The sequence below is a fragment of the Salmo salar genome, chromosome ssa09 (genome assembly GCF_905237065.1).
Source record: "Salmo salar chromosome ssa09, Ssal_v3.1, whole genome shotgun sequence".
NCBI lineage: Eukaryota > Metazoa > Chordata > Actinopteri > Salmoniformes > Salmonidae > Salmo > Salmo salar.
Genome location: NC_059450.1, coordinates 34,245,001 through 34,262,429, shown reverse-complemented (window position 1 = coordinate 34,262,429; position 17,429 = coordinate 34,245,001). Strand labels below are relative to the sequence as shown.

Sequence of the window (17,429 nt, the reverse complement as noted above, 5' to 3'; positions counted from 1 at the left end):
GAAGTCTAGGGACCCTCTGATTCGCCATGACACTCTCATTCAAACACCGTCTACAGAGACAAGCTTGTTCTTTTACCATAATTAACTATAGCCCTATCTCTCTCCTTTTTTACATTTCCTTTCCTTGTTCTTTCACCCGTTCTCTCCCCCTTTTCCCCGGCCTTCCCTCTAGGTGTCTGCCTCTGACACCATCTCCCACAAATGCTTTCCTCCATTTGCTCAATCCCTCGCTCCATTCCTCCTTTCTTTATTTACTGTACCTCTCTCTCTTTACCTCTCTCTCACTCCTCCCCTCCCTCCCCTCTGTCCACCTGTCATTGCTGCATTCCAGTACCATCAACGCAGTCCCCTGCGGGGGGTTTTGTCAGAGAATATAGCCATGTTGATCTTGAAGCCTTAAGACCCACTGTACCTGACAACACTGTGGCTTTACGCTGTCGACTGGCGGGGGCTTAAGTCATTTGAAGTTGCCTTCTAATGAGTGGAGGAGAGGGGAGGAGCAAGAGAGAGAGAGAGAGAGAGAGAGAGGGCGGAGGCTTGCCCATCCTGACAGGCAAAGAGGAGAGGAAAGCAGAAATAATTCCTCCATACCTCCTGTATAACCTGTGTGTGTGTGTGTGCGTGCATACCTGCATGCGTGAGTGTGTGTGTTGGCTGTTTTAATTCCCATAGTAGTTTAAGGAAATGGAAATAACCAGGCTAGTTATTGAGAGGGAGATGCTGCTGCTGCTAAGAGACATCCACATCCCATATTTGTATTAGGATGCGTATAGTTGTACCCAAGCACCAATATTTTTTAGGGAAAATAAGCCATTCTACTGTGACAATGTTTTGTCTGGTTTGTGTTTACTGAGACATGACCCTGTGTGTCTCAGTGAGTCCATCTGACTACCTTGACACGTCCAGATACGTCCTCGGTTCTGTGTGTCTCAGTGAGTCCATCTGGTATAGTACAGTAAACTGACCTTCTGGTATAGTACAGTAAACTGACCTTCTGGTATAGTACAGTAAGCTGACCGGCTGGTATAGTCCAGTAAGCTGACCTTCTGGTATAGTACAGTAAACGGACCTTCTGGTATAGTACAGTAAACGGACCTTCTGGTATAGTACAGTGAACTGACCTTCTGGTATAGTACAGTAAGCTGACCTTCTGGTATAGTACAGTAAACTGACCTTCTGGTATAGTACAGTGAACTGACCTTCTGGTATAGTACAGTAAGCTGACCTTCTGGTATAGTACAGTAAGCTGACCTTCTGGTATAGTACAGTAAACTGACCTTCTGGTATAGTACAGTGAACTGACCTTCTGGTATAGTACAGTAAGCTGACCTTCTGGTATAGTACAGTAAGCTAATTTTCTGGTATAGTACAGTGAACTGACCTTCTGGTATAGTACAGTGAACTGACCTTCTGGTATAGTACAGTAAACTGACTTTCTGGTATAGTACAGTAAGCTGACCGGCTGGTATAGTCCAGTAAGCTGACCTTCTGGTATAGTACAGTAAACTGATCTTCTGGTATAGTACAGTAAACTGACTTTCTGGTATAGTACAGTAAGCTGACATTCTGGTATAGTACAGTAAGCTGATCTTCTGGTATAGTACAGCAAGCTGACCTTCTGGTATAGTACAGTAAGCTGACCTCCTGGTAGAGTACAGTCAACTGACCTTCTGGTATATTACAGTAAGCTGACCTTCTGGTATAGTACAGTAAACTGACCTTCTGGTATAGTACAGTAAGCTGACCTTCTGGGATATTACAGTAAGCTGACCTTCTGGTATAGTACAGTAAACTGACCTTCTGGTATATTACAGTAAGCAGTCAGTGTCAACAAAAAAGTAGAACAAAACTGACATTTGTACATAAACATTTCCAGGGTTGCCTGCCATGGTGAGAAAACACATAAACATTTCCAGGGTTGCCTGCCATGGTGAGAAAACACATAAACATTTCCAGGGTTGCCTGCCATGGTGAGAAAACACATAAACATTTCCAGGGTTGCCTGCCATGGTGAGAAAACACATAAACATTTCCAGGGTTGCCTGCCATGGTGAGAAAACACATAAACATTTCCAGGGTTGCCTGCCATGGTGAGAAAACACATAAACGTTTCCAGGGTTGCCTGCCATGGTGAAAAAACACATAAACATTTTGACCAGTACGGCTCACACAATGACAAAAAAAACTTTTCATTTTGGTGGCATGGCCAATTTACTGTGACAATAACTAGGTTTTGAAGCATCAATTAAATGTTTTGAGTTACTACATTTTGCAGACATGTTGTGATGTCCCATAAAACAGTTGTAACAATTGCACTTACAGTTTAAGACTGTTTCAAAAAACGAGCCAAAGCAATTGAGAAACATGTTAAATAAGTGTGTGAGTTTATATGAGTGTGTGTGTTGATAGTGTGAGTTTATATGAGTGTGTGTGTTGATAGTGAGTTTATATGAGTGTGTGTGTTGATAGCGTGAGTTTATATGAGTGTGTGTGTTGATAGCGAGTTTATATGAGTGTGTGTTGATAGTGTGAGTTTATATGAGTGTGTGTGTTGATAGTGTGAGTTTATATGAGTGTGTGTGTTGATAGTGTGAGTTTATATGAGTGTGTTTGTTGATAGTGTGAATTTATTTAAGTGTGTGTGTTGATAGTGTGAGTTTATATGAGTGTGTGTGTTGATAGTGAGTTTATATGAGTGTGTGCGTTGATAGTGAGTTTATATGAGTGTGTGTGTTGATAGTGAGTTTATATGAGTGTGTGTGTTGATAGTGAGTTTATATGAGTGTGTGCGTTGATAGTGAGTTTATATGAGTGTGTGTGTTGATAGTGAGTTTATATGAGTGTGTGCGTTGATAGTGAGTTTATATGAGTGTGTGTGTTGATAGCGTGAGTTTATATGAGTGTGTGTGTTGATAGTGAGTTTATTTGAGTGTGTGTGTTGGTAGTGAGTTTATATGAGTGTGTGTGTTGATAGTGTGAGTTTATATGAGTGTGTGTGTTGATAGTGAGTTTATATGAGTGTGTGTGTTGATAGTGTGAGTTTATATGAGTGTGTTTGTTGATAGTGTGAATTTATTTAAGTGTGTGTGTTGATAGTGTGAGTTTATATGAGTGTGTGTGTTGATAGTGAGTTTATATGAGTGTGTGTGTTGATAGTGAGTTTATATGAGTGTGTGCGTTGATAGTGAGTTTATATGAGTGTGTGTGTTGATAGTGAGTTTATATGAGTGTGTGTGTTGATAGTGAGTTTATATGAGTGTGTGTGTTGATAGCGTGAGTTTATATGAGTGTGTGTGTTGATAGTGAGTTTATTTGAGTGTGTGTGTTGGTAGTGAGTTTATATGAGTGTGTGTGTTGATAGTGTGAGTTTATATGAGTGTGTGTGTTGATAGTGAGTTTATATGAGTGTGTGTGTTGATAGTGTGAGTTTATATGAGTGTGTGTGTTGATAGTGTGAGTTTATATGAGTGTGTGTGTTGATACCGTGAGTTTATATGCGTGTGTGTGTTGATAGTGTGAGTTTATATGAGTGTGTGTGTTGATAGTGTGAGTTTATATGAGTGTGTGTGTTGATAGTGAGTTTATATGAGTGTGTGTGTTGATAGTGAGTTTATATGAGTGTGTGTGTTGATAGCGTAAGTTTATATGAGTGTGTGTGTTGATAGTGAGTTTATATGAGTGTGTGTTGATAGTGTGAATTTATTTAAGTGTGTGTGTTGATAGTGTGAGTTTATATGAGTGTGTGTGTTGATAGTGAGTTTATATGAGTGTGTGTTGATAGTGAGTTTATATGAGTGTGTGTGCGTTGATAGTGAGTTTATATGAGTGTGTGTGTTGATAGCGTGAGGTTATATGAGTGTGTGTGTTGATAGTGAGTTTATATGAGTGTGTGTGTTGATAGCGTGAGTTTATATGAGTGTGTGTGTTGATAGTGAGTTTATTTGAGTGTGTGTGTTGGTAGTGAGTTTATATGAGTGTGTGTGTTGATAGTGTGAGTTTATATGAGTGTGTGTGTTGATAGTGAGTTTATATGAGTGTGTGTGTTGATAGTGTGAGTTTATATGAGTGTGTGTGTTGATAGTGTAAGTTTATATGAGTGTGTGTGTTGATACCGTGAGTTTATATGCGTGTGTGTGTTGATAGTGTGAGTTTATATGAGTGTGTGTGTTGATAGTGTGAGTTTATATGAGTGTGTGTGTTGATAGTGTGAGTTTATATGAGTGTGTGTGTTGATAGTGAGTTTATATGAGTGTGTGTGTTGATAGCGTGAGTTTATATGAGTGTGTGTGTTGATAGTGTGAGTTTATATGAGTGTGTGTGTTGATAGTGTGAGTTTATATGAGTGTGTGTTAGTATTCCAGGGTGTGTTGGTATGAGAGGCATATACAATATGGTGTATAAGTCAAACTCAACAGCCCTGCTCAGATCAAGCACCCGCAGAGCCAGCCTGTCTGTCAGCTTAGACAGCCTCTGTAGGACCCCAAGAGGGGGAGAACATCCAGCTCCCTTCTTCAACCCCTCTACGTCCAACCAGCCAGCGGGGAGCATTCCCCTTCTTCAACCCCTCCACGTCTATCCAGCCAGCGGGGAGCAGTTCCCTTCTTCAACCCCTCTACGTCCAACCAGCCAGCGGGGAGCAGTACCCTTCTTCAACCCCTCTACGTCCAACCAGCCAGCGGGGAGCAGTACCCTTCTTCAACCCCTCTACGTCCAACCAGCCAGCGGGGAGCAGTACCCTTCTTCAACCCCTCTACGTCCAACCAGCCAGCGGGGAGCAGTTCCCTTCTTCAACCCCTCTACGTCCAACCAGCCAGCGGGGAGCAGTACCCTTCTTTAACCCCTCTACGTCCAACCAGCCAGCGGGGAGCAGTTCCCTTCTTCAACCCCTCTAAGTCCAACCAGCCAGCGGGGAGCAGTACCCTTCTTCAACCCCTCTACGTCCAACCAGCCAGCGGGGAGCAGTTCCCTTCTTCAACCCCTCTACGTCCAACCAGCCAGCGGGGAGCAGTACCCTTCTTCAACCCCTCTACGTCCAACCAGCCAGCGGGGAGCAGTTCCCTTCTTCAACCCCTCTACGTCCAACCAGCCAGCGGGGAGCAGTTCCCTTCTTCAACCCCTCCACGTCCAACCAGCCAGCGGGGAGCAGTACCCTTCTTCAACCCCTCTACGTCTAACCAGCCAGCGGGGAGCAGTTCCCTTCTTCAACCCCTCTACGTCCAACCAGCCAGCGGGGAGCAGTACCCTTCTTCAACCCCTCTACGTCTAACCAGCCAGCGGGGAGCAGTACCCTTCTTCAACCCCTCTACGTCCAACCAGCCAGCGGGGAGCAGTTCCCTTCTTCAACCCCTCTACGTCCAACCAGCCAGCGGGGAGCAGTTCCCTTCTTCAACCCCTCTACGTCCAACCAGCCAGCGGGGAGCAGTTCCCTTCTTCAACCCCTCTACGTCCAACCAGCCAGCGGGGAGCAGATTGAGTGACAGGGATCAGAGTCTGCAGTGCAGGAAATGTGCCACCAAGGATGCCTTCATAGACCCAGGCATTTATGTATATCCTGAAGTGGATTTTAGAAGTGGTTTTGGTTGAAAAGACGGAATAAGTGCGATAGTATTGGATTAGTTTTGATGCACATGGAAGGAAGAGTGAAATATGTTATTTTGTAAGTTTAATGTCAGATGTCTTCTTTTCTATGTATTCATCAATTTCTACATTTCAGAAGTTCCATTACTTAAGAGTGTGTGTGTGTGTGTGTGTGTGTGTGTGTGTGTGTGTGTGTGTGTGTGTGTGTGTGTGTGTGTGTGTGTGTGTGTGTGTGTGTGTGTGTGTGCATTGATCCTGTTGCATAATGTGGTGAACATGCATCTTTCTGATGTATTTCAAATAAAGAGCGCAGAGACAGGCCAAGTGATGTCTGAATGTCATGTTTACTGTAACGAACCAATGGCATTGGACTCATCAGGCCTGAGAACGACGGAACGCTGTCCTCACTTCAGTGACATCATAGACAACACAGCCAATTGCAGCCTAAAGAATCAGTTCATGTATTTAAATAAAGTGACATCACACACAGCATAACATCCCTACTCAAAGCCCCCAGCCCTCCCCCTGTATGTCCAGACCCGGACCACTTCCCTTTGTATTCGAACATTATTACATATAAAAAATTACAGATTTCTCCATGTCTTTATCCTAACCCTGTATTATTCTTTAAATACAAACATGAAAAAAAATCTAAAAGGAAATAGTAAAATGATTGAATGTCAAACCTAAAGAGTGGAAAGCAGCAAAGCACTTTGTATTTGTATTTCCTAATTCAGGGCCGGCGTACTAGCGTCAACTCGGTCTCTCATGTAGAGGGACTACTGGCCTAGCCCAATACACCTGCCCCATTGAAGGAAAACAAAATGAATATACCCACAGACTGGGCAGTGTTCCATGAATATGTCTATACACAAAGTGAACACCATCAACAGTCTAGCTTAGCCTTGCTCTGCTTGGTGTTCTGTCGGTGCCCAGGGGCGGACAAACAGTGCAGCCAACATGGAATAGCTCTTAGCACATATCAAAGCACCAATATTTTAAGGGAAACATAAAATCGTAAAAAGAAGATAAAACACAGGTATGGGTGTTCTGTGCTGCTAAACAGTTGGAGGACAGTTCTGTACATCTAAGTGAGCAGCTTTCATATAAACACCCTGGTTCTGACTGATTGATAGTTGTCCATATGATTGTGGTCAGGTACGGTAGCTACTAACTGCCCGTAATTGTAGCTTCTGGTTTGAGGCAAGTGCAGCTTGTAGCTTTGATTGTATCCAGCCAGCCTCGGATGCTCTGTGTACACTACATGGTTCTGTGAGACGATGTCTAACTAAGGTATCCAGATATATAATCTCCCTGCACCTCATAAGAGACTTTACCATTTTTTCTCCAATGTGTGTGTCTTTTTCTACACACTCTATCCATGTCCTTTCTCTGACTGGTGGCCAGACCTGTCTGCCTGCGTGTCTAGCACATCATGCTTGTATATGTTCTCCATTCTTCTCATGCTGTGAAATCTATGGGTTGGCAGGTCAGGTTCCTGTACAACTGACACACAGGTCACCAAAGGTCAAGGGTCAAAGGGCAGCTAGATGACCCCAAAGAGAGAAGGTCACTGCCAGTGCCAGTTAGAACACATAGAAATGTTCAAATCTAAATAAAATGAAATAAAAAGTAAAGATATGTACAACCAACAGAATAGTAAACAAAAACATCTACTTGTGTATTTTTGTTGCTAAAAGGTCAAACAACCTTTTATTTCCCTTCTGTACAATAAGGTTCATGTCAACAATACAAATTCATCATGGGTTTTTTTGCACTATTTTATCCTGCCAAATTAAATCAAATATATCGTGGCAGCCTGTGAGTTTTATCTTGAAGTTGTAATGTTGTCCCCCTACCCCAAATAAGATAATGACATACAGGTACTTAAAGTACCCTTTTTCACGAAGGATGCACATACAGGTTAAAAAATACAAGCTTCTGTAGAAAGACAGCAAGTGCCTACACATGTATTTCAAACCAGCCATGAAGAGTATCCATTCCAGAAGCAGAACATAGATACATGTCAGTATTTTACTGCAAAGCAATAACAATGTTCCATAGTTTCTACGAGGGAAATGTCTGACATTATGCAGCTGCCCTCCCCACCCCATCCAAGTTTGTTACAGTTCACTTTTTTTCATTCATTTATTTTCATTTTATTACACCCAAGGCAGCGAAAGAAGTTACTAAAACTTAAGACATTTACAGTTACAGTGACAAAAACATTTTTAAAAGACCCACAATTTAAATTGTACTCCAAAATAAAAATAAAGAAACAATAACTTTTTTTATATTTTTGTAAAATGCCCAGGCATTCTCCAATATTACAAATACTGGTATACTTTTACAGTAAACAAGAAAAATGTCATATATATTCATATATATTCATATATATATATATACTAAAACCCCATCACCTAAAAACAATATACACATCGCCACCATGGCATTCAGAGAAACTGTATTAGCAAACTTTAAGAAAAGAAATACTTGTTTAAAACACACATACACACAAATATTATTTTACCCTTGTACTTGTTTCAATACTGTAAACATATTTTAAGACAGAGTGCACTAAATTCTTTTTTTGTTTCTGCAGTTCCTGATTTTTAGTCCAGTCTCTTCCTTGACTATTGTGTGACATAACAATCCACTCTGGCCATGTTTCTAGGGATACAGTCTTGTCCTGATTTGAAGAATTTGATATATATCTATATAGGTTTATGCATTTCTATGTACATATGCATACATATATACAGACACAGACACATCAATGTTGTGCTGGGTACTCCTAACCTAAATGCAGCTTTGTTTTATTGTTAGAAGTAATATCTCTGATATTCTATTGAAATTTCAGAAGCAAATTAGAAACTTAGTTGACACATAAATTTGATACATTGTTTTCATTTTGTTCAAATCCTTTGCTTCACAAAAGTGTTGCATTTGTCTTGAGAGACGGTGAATAGGAAGATCAGTATTCAAGGCACACTCATGTCAAATTGAATGGCAGTACAAAAAGTGTCCCAATAAATTAATTTTCATTTTTATAGTGCCAGTATTGGGAAAGCCAAGCTTATAGCAACGCTGGCACTTCAATATCAGCTGATCCCAAACTATAGAACCCTTCACCCTGGCCGAGTAAATCCAGTCAAAGTCATTTCTTGCTCAGAAGCCGTATTTTCCATTTTCCATTTTCTTTTTTGTGTGTAAAAAAATGATTGACAAATCATAATGCGGGTCAACTGCAAAGATATGTATATGTTTTTCTCTTCTTTTTTTCTCAATGACAGATTTTTAACTCAATAAAACATTTTTGCTTGGATGTCAAAGGTCAACTTGAGGGGGGTTTGAACAGGGGGGGGTAGGACAGGGGTACATTATTCAAAATAACAAGGAGTGGTGATTTGGGAAAAGGTTGGTGCTTGCTGAAGACCGAAAAATCTTTCCTAAAAAGCTCACTCAGCTGTGCATTCTGTGTGTGTCAGAGTTGCTACTTCTTTCAGAATGCGTTCAACTACACATCACAGGGAGCCCTGAATGAGGAAAGAAAGAAAAAATTGTCTTACTGTTTGGGCACATGCTCAACAGAATTCTACAGACACTGTTTGTATCTATAACTGTGCAATTTACTGGTCTGCATATCTCTAAGTAACTAACTGCCACTGGTTCTGTCTCGCAGCGGACAAGACCATTTTAACCAGAAGAAAAATACATCATCATAAACACTTTGACTATGGCACACTATACAATCAAACTTGTTACTATACAGGTATAAATTCATTTTGTCAAAATGTATAGATATTTCTAGAAAACAATGCATAGGGCAGTGATCATAAAACATTGTTACTGAATGTATGTAGAGTTAATAATAATATAGAATTACATTTTAAGGTACGTAATTCTCATCTGGTTAAAGAGGTGGTGTCCGCTTTGGCTTTGACTACTACCACCACCCAGCCCCTTCCTAAACCACCACCCAGCCCCTTCCTAAACCACCACCCAGCCCCTTCTTAAACCACCACCCAGCCCCTTCCTAAACCACCACCCAGCCCCTTCCTAAACCACCACCCAGCCCCTTCTTAAACCACCACCCAGCCCCTTCTTAAACCACCACCCAGCCCCTTCTTAAACCACCACCCAGCCCCTTCCTAAACCACCACCCAGCCCCTTCCTAAACCACTACCCAGCCCCTTCCTAAACCACCACCCAGCCCCTTCTTAAACCACCACCCAGCCCCTTCTTAAACCACCACCCAGCCCCTTCTTAAACCACCACCCAGCCACTTCTTAAACCACCACCCAGCCCCTTCCTAAACCACCACCCAGCCCCTTCCTAAACCACCACCCAGCCCCTTCTTAAACCACCACCCAGCCCCTTCTTAAACCACCACCCAGCCCCTTCCTAAACCACCACCCAGTCCCTTCCTAAACCACCACCCAGCCCCTTCTTAAACCACCACCCAGCCCCTTCCTAAACCACCACCTAGCCCCTTTTTAAACCACCACCCAGCCCCTTCTTAAACCAACACCCAGCCCCTTCCTAAACCACCACCCAGCCCCTTCCTAAACCACCACCCAGCCCCTTCCTAAACCACCACCCAGCCCCTTCCTAATCCACCACCCAGCCCCTTCCTAATCCACCACCCAGCCCCTTCCTAAACCACCACCCAGCCCCTTCCTAATCCAGCACCCAGCCCCTTCCTAATCCACCACCCAGCCCCTTCCTAATCCACCACCCAGCCCCTTCCTAAACCACCACCCAGCCCCTTCCTAAACCACCACCCAGCCCCTTCTTAAACCACCACCCAGCCCCTTCCTAATCCACCACCCAGCCCCTTCCTAAACCACCACCCAGCCCCTTCCTAATCCACCACCCAGCCCCTTCCTAAACCACCACCCAGCCCCTTCCTAATCCACCACCCAGCCCCTTCCTAATCCAGCACCCAGCCCCTTCCTAATCCACCACCCAGCCCCTTCCTAATCCAGCACCCAGCCCCTTCCTAAATCACCACCCAGCCCCTTCCTAATCCAGCACCCAGCCCCTTCCTAAACCACCACCCAGCCCTTTCCTAATCCACCACCCAGCCCCTTCCTAAACCACCACCCAGCCCCTTCCTAAACCACCACCCAGCCCCTTCCTAAACCACCACCCAGCCCCTTCCTAATCCACCACCCAGCCCCTTCCTAATCCACCACCCAGCCCCTTCCTAATCCTCCACCCAGCCCCTTTCTAAACCACCACCCAGCCCCTTCCTAATCCACCACCCAGCCCCTTCCTAAACCACCACCCAGCCCCTCCCTAATCCACCACCCAGCCCCTTCCTAATCCACCACCCAGCCCCTTCCTAATCCACCACCCAGCCCCTTCCTAAACCACCACCAGAGAAACATTAAATATGAATGGTGATCAAAACAGAGAAAGCAGAGTTTAAGGAGATACACCTTGCCTACAGAATGTGTCAATACCTGGCAGTTTGAAATGACTGAGTGAGACTGAGGGTGATGAGACTGTCTGTAATGCTACTCTGTGCCCAGTGTTCGATAGGGAGTTTGTAATAGTGCTGGAAGTTGTAATAGTCAGCTGGCAGAGGAATGAGACACAGTGTGCATCAGAGACGAGGGACGTGGAATTGGGAGGAGAGTGTAATATATGCAATAATCTAAGGGCACGGGCGATTATGTTAAACTCATCCGTGGAATGATAATGAAGGGGTGAATGACATCATGAAGAAGAGGAAAGAGACCCCTATAGCTCACCCTAAGATCTCCCTGCTCTCTCTGGCTATAAAGCTCCGCAGTTTAGCCCGACGGTTTAGCCATCCTACAACTGTGTGATAAAAGATAGAAAACATCAGTATGTGCATTGTCATAGCATTTCTGTTATGTTTAGTAGGATGGGTTAGGGTGAGTTTAGGAGGAGCTTGTTTAGATGCACTGTGAGAATACTATGAGGGGATTCTATAGAAATACACAATGTCTCAGTTTTTCTAGCGTTGTCTTTCAGGGGTGGGTACTAGGTACCAGTAAGCAGCTGCCTTTGTGATCATCTGTTTCTTCTTCTTCTTTATTTTTAATGGATGTATTTACTGGAGAGGAGGCAGGGTTTGTGAAACCTCCGGATCCTCTTTAGATTTACTGTCATAAATGACATTCAGTGCTACATATCCAATTAGATTAACATGTTAAAAGTCAGTTCATGCTACAATGCCAAAGGATTGTTGTCCGCGAATGTATATCCTATCATGTATAACAAACAAAAAATAGCTTTCTCAGTTATGCTTAAAACATTTTTTAAGATTAAATTCGGCTTCTATTCAGGAAATTACACGTGTAGTTTAAATATACAATTTTCTATAAGAAGTGGCCTAAAGATTATTTAAATGTTTTTTTTTCTGTCTGCTAAAGAAAATCTCAGGATATCCTCTGGGTTTTTAAAAAATGAAATAAAATCCCAGCAATTAAAATAAAAAGTAAAACAAATTTAAAAATGACAAAATAAAATAGTACCTGCACATGCCAAAATATTACAAAATCCAATAAATACAGAAATTATTGCACAGTTAAAGGCTCCAAAAATGTTATCATTTAATTAATCCTCTGATCAACCGTTAAAAAGGATCTTTAGCCAAATGAGGCAGTTTAGACCGGCTTTAATTGGTGCTGTTAATATCTGTTTGTTTGTTTAATTGTTTTTCTCAGTTAGCAGTTTCTTAAGCAAAAACATAAAATTAACCCAAAATGCGATATTTAAGAAAAAGAGTATCCAGCTACCCCTTTTTGTATTTGTTTGTTTTTCAAGGTTGTGGCGAAAGAGGCAAAATAGGAAAATCTGTCTTAGCTTCTCTCGGTTCAATTTTGACCTCGTTGGTCATCAAATGTTCCCCATGCCACTTTTTCATGTGTTTCTCGAGAGTGCTGTACACACTGAAGGGCATTTGGCAAATGTCACAGCGGTACACTTCCTTACCCATCTGCCCGTGGGTCTTCATGTGGCGTGTGAGCTTGGAGCTCTGGGCGCAGGCGTAGTTGCACAGCTCGCACTTGTAGGGCCTCTCTCCCGTGTGGCTGCGCCGGTGCACTGTCAAGTTGCTGCAGTTCTTGAACACTTTGCCACAGTACTCGCAGGTGTCGCTCCGTCGGCTCTCCTTGGAGCCGGGCCGGCCGGATCCCATGCCCCCCAGGTGAGGGGTGCTACCCCCGCTGGCTGTACCACTGCGCCCCGACAGGCCGCCATCCAGGAGGTCCCCGGGAGGCGTGGAGAAGCGCAGGCTGCCGTTCTCAGACGAGTGCTCAGAGGATGTGCCGAAGGGAGATTGTCTGGAGTCGGTGAAGCCCAGGAAAGGGTCTTTGATGAAGTGTCGTGAGGCGGCGTAACCCACCAACCACTGAGAGTAGACGTTCTCAGAGGGGATGATTGGTGCCGGGGGCATGTCCAGATCCTTCTCGATCTTGATCCTCTTGTTGGAGGAGTTGGACAGGCTAGGGCTGGTGATGGGTGTGGGCTTGTGGGGGAAAAGGGTTGAGAAAGAGTTGCCGGAGCCACAGTTCCTGCCGTTGACAGTGGGCCTCTGGTGATCCCTTTCCATCTGGTGGTGATGGTGATCCCTCTCCATCTCTCCCACCACAGAGTCCTCATCCCCAGTGTCCCGCTGCCCGTCGGACCCCTTCTTAGAGAAGGGCATCCGATTTTTACGATTGTCGACTATCAAGTTATTGTACTGCTGTATAGTGCTCAGGCCCACATTCTCCACCATCTTACCCAGGGAGAGAGAGTTCTTCTCGTCTGGCAGTGGCTTGGAGCCGTTTTCACGGTTACGGTAGAACTCCATGTTGTCCATGCTGAAGTTTGACTCTGGCCTGCTCTCGTTCTCCATCTCCTCTTCATCCTCCTCCTCTTCCTCCTCTTCACCCTCACCCCTGAAGTCTCCCTCTCTGTTCTTCATGCCTTCTCCGGTCACTTCGCTGGTGCCCGGCTCGGGGGAGCTGGTGGTGGAAAGCCCATCATCAGACCTCCCTGTCATGGAGCCAGATTTGTGCATGTGTGTCTTCATGTGTCTCTTCAGCTTGCTGGCCTGGGAGCAGGCATGGTCACACAGCTGACACTTATAGGGCTTCTCCCCGGTGTGGCTCCGTCGGTGGACCACCAGGTTGCTCTGGAACTTGAAGCTCTTCCCGCAGAACTCGCATGACTTGCTCTTGGCCTGTGTCTGGGGCGGGGTGGTGCTGTTGGGGGGCATGGCCGGCAGGGGCGGGGTGCTGAGAAAGGGTGACTTGGGGCTTGGCTGGAAGGGGTTGGGGTTGAGCAGGCGGTGCATAGAGTTGGCCCGGCTGGGCGAAAGAGGAGGTGTGGCCACATTATTGCTCCCCGCCAGCTCCCTGAGCCGCCTGGAGAAGTCCATGGATTGGGCCTCGATGGCCATGGGCGTCAGCCGCATCACCCTCTCAAAGGCACTGGGGTGCTGGGAGATGAGCCCCATTTCCTCGGCACTAAGGCGTTCCAGCCGGTGGGGGTCCAGGTGGTGGCGGGGTGAGGGGCTGACGAAGGGCGGCGTGTTGGGGAGGCCTCCACGGTTCTCCATGAAGCCTGGTGGGGGCTCTCGGAGCAGGGGCCCAGTCATCCTCAACAGGTGGAAGGGGTTGTTCTCTCCCAGAAAGTTGGTGAGGGGGGACTGGGGGATGGAGTCCTGGCCCATGGGGGGCCCGGGGATGGTGATGCGGGGGGTGAGCGACGAGCTGGAGGGGTTGGACTCCAGGTAGATGCGGATGCCATGGCTGTTCTGGGCGTGCTGCAGGAGGAACCAGGCACTGGGAAAGGGCTGCTTACACGTGGTGCAGATGTAGCTCGAAGGCTCGTCCCTGCCTCCTGCAACACAGGATAAACACATAGAAGAAAGAAAATCATTAAAACATGTTCTTCAAAACAAAATATTTTTGAATGAATTCAATGACAGTAACTTCACATCTACCTGAGGAATAATATTGAACATTTTAGTGGAGTGTTTAGTGGTATTCGGTAGTCAGTAAAAATACAACAAGTTTGGTGTTTCTGTATGGTGAAGCTGGTGACTGTGTTTGTATTTCTGTTACCATATTTCCTTACAATAAACCTATTTCTTACGTATGGGGAGTGAACCAACTGAAACACACCTGGATATCTGACAGCTGTGTTTGCAGGATTTAAAACTACCACTGATAAACATGGTTATCACCCGGTCATGTGTTGATTTATACAACGAGAGGAACTTTGCAGAGAGAGAGCCATCAGACAGACTTTTGTTATCCACTTCATATTTGCCTAATACCTCCAGTAGCTGAAATAGTCTTTACACATCATGTTGTCACATAACAGGGACATACTTATCAGGCTTTTGACAAGTGCATTTACATAGTCACTGTGGATTGGCCGACGCGGTTGGACCACTGTACACACCAGTTTAAGTGCTCTTTAATCTCTCCTACTTACAAATCTCAAAATGATTACACCATGCAAGTGTGTTTTGGTGTGTGTGTGTGTGTGTGTGTGTGTGTGTTTGATTGTTTGTGTCTGTGTGTGTGTGTGTGTGTGTGTGTGTGTGTGTGTGTGTGTGTGTGTGTGTGTGTGTATCTTTAAAACCCACAAAGCCCTCCAAGTAGAGGCACTTTAATCATCACAGAGACGGCAAAGTAATATGGCTCTATGCTGAGAAAGTACAACTTAAAGATTTAAGGAACTCTTATCACTTTCTAACAAATAAAGGCATCGTGCCTCAAGGGAACAAATAAAAAAGAGATCAAAGAGGAGAGGGAAATAAAGGCTATGGTAGTGTATTAAGATAAATGACTGCTAATAAATAGGAAGAACGCGGATGGAGAGATTGAAACAGAGTGGTAAATTATTACTGGTCTTGGGGTTGTTATTTGGTATTTAACTGACATCCACTGGTTGCTTTGTGTCATTCTAGACACACAAATTCAATACATTACAGCTGAAAACACTTCAGAGCGTTTGAGAAAATATAGGGTCAAGTTTTAGTGTTTACAGGTCTCCTTCGTAAAAGAGGTCTTCTGACCTCAACAAGACTTCCTGTATAAATAAAGGTTGAGTACAATTAAAAAAATAACAAGAAATGTATAACTCCTTTTCTCTGTGTGTGGTTGTTCAACTTCGCAAATGAAGAGGCACTTAATGACTCGCCACACACATTTAGACGGCGGGATCAAATATTGACTCTGTCACCATTGACACTACAGTACAACTCAGACCTCCCAAGTTCACATTCTTTCATGAGGCAATTCCACCCTCAAAGTCAGGACACAAATCTAACAATTCAACCTGCACAGACAGACAGCCTATATCTATCAAAGCACATACTGTATCTTAGGAACTAAAACCAGAAACTGCTCTGTCCTGTTTCCTTCACTGATTCCTCTCAGATCAATAGGGATTGGAAAGTGTAAACAGAGCTATGGCTGCAATCAATCCAGCACGGCTCAAGTAGGGAGGGAGAAAGAGAGGGTGATTGAGAGAGAGAGAGAGAGAGAGAGAGAGAGAGAAAAAAACTACAAACAATGCAAAAAATACAGTGACCCCCTCTCATATCATTACTAAGCCCTGCAATGCCAAGAGCTGAGCAAAGAAAAGAGTCCCCTCATCCAGCTGGTCCTGGTGCTGAGCTCACACAGTGTCTGACAGGCCAACCAACCTGCACATGTCCTCTATGCTTATTGTTATTGTTCAATGTATAGTTATTTTGACCCTTGATTATTGTTGTTACTGTTGTCCCATTGACAAGATTGATTATTAATTATGTTAATATTGTAAATCTCCAAAGTAAGGTTAGGCAATATGTACATTGTTACCTCATGCCAATAAAGCAAATTGAATTGAATTGAAATGAATTGAATTGAGACACAGACAGACAGACAGACAGACAGACAGACAGACAGACAGACAGACAGACAGACAGACAGACAGACAGACAGACAGACAGACAGACAGACAGACAGACAGACAGACAGACAGAGGTTCTAGGCTGTGGTGCTTGGCATAGCTCTGTACCTTTAACAGTACATAACTAATTGATGGCCCAGCCCCTGTGTTACACATGCCGGTTGGGTAATGCCAAGGGGACTCGTTACCGCAGCGACACAAACAAGCATAATATCCAGCACATACAGTGAAAATGGATGTTAAACACAGACTGCCACTTTCCTATGGGAATTGGTGTAAAACACACACACACACACACACATATAAAGTGGGAAATTGTAATTGTGCTCTTGGAAACTAGATTTATTTATTTATTAAATGAAAGCTTTGTGTTTTTACCTAATGCTTCAATTTAGAGTACAGATGAAAACATAACGCTTCTGTAATTGTTTAAGTATTGGATTCAGAGATTTGTGCCTGTGTGTGTGTACATTAAGTATGTCTATACTCTATACACAGAGGCTCAAGAATCATAAATAATAATATTGATTTGGTGGGTGTTTATATTTATCCATTTCATATATTTGTGTGAAGTGGAAATGTGTTTGTTGCATATCCCAACTCCACCTCAGACACTGTCATTGGTCCACAGAGTAGAGAGCTCCAGAGAAAGTCTGCAGAAGGAGAAGGATAGTGAACACGCAGTGTGCCTGCATGGGTCATTGCTGGAAAGAACACAGCTTTTCATAGCAGGTTAGGAGAACTGACGAAGCAGGTTAGGAGAATTAGGTTAAGGTTAGAAAAAGAGTTAGGGTTAACAAAAAAAAGAAAAAAATTGACCTAAATTTGACATAAGCTGGATCCCATCTAGACATGACGGTCTGCATGGCCTCTGATGATATGTAGGTCACAATGCAGATGTGGACAGATGTTTAACCCAG

General features: G+C 44.0%; 1 protein-coding gene across 2 annotated transcripts in view; it reads right to left on the bottom strand.

The window, feature by feature from the left end:
- Positions 1 to 5,902: 5,902 nt before the first annotated feature.
- Positions 5,903 to 17,429, bottom strand: part of LOC106611254 (B-cell lymphoma/leukemia 11B) — a 110,288-nt gene continuing 98,761 nt past the window's right edge. The window contains exons 3-5 of one of the 2 annotated variants that reach the window (XM_014211270.2): positions 12,547 to 14,442; positions 11,337 to 11,406; positions 5,903 to 9,113 (exon numbers count right to left, since the gene is read on the bottom strand). In XM_014211270.2, coding sequence (XP_014066745.2) covers positions 9,095 to 9,113; positions 11,337 to 11,406; positions 12,547 to 14,442 — 1,985 coding nt within the window. In that variant the 3' untranslated portion in view covers positions 5,903 to 9,094. The remainder of the gene's footprint in view (positions 9,114 to 11,336; positions 11,407 to 12,546; positions 14,443 to 17,429) is intronic. The other variant, XM_014211271.2, reaches the window with a different exon arrangement.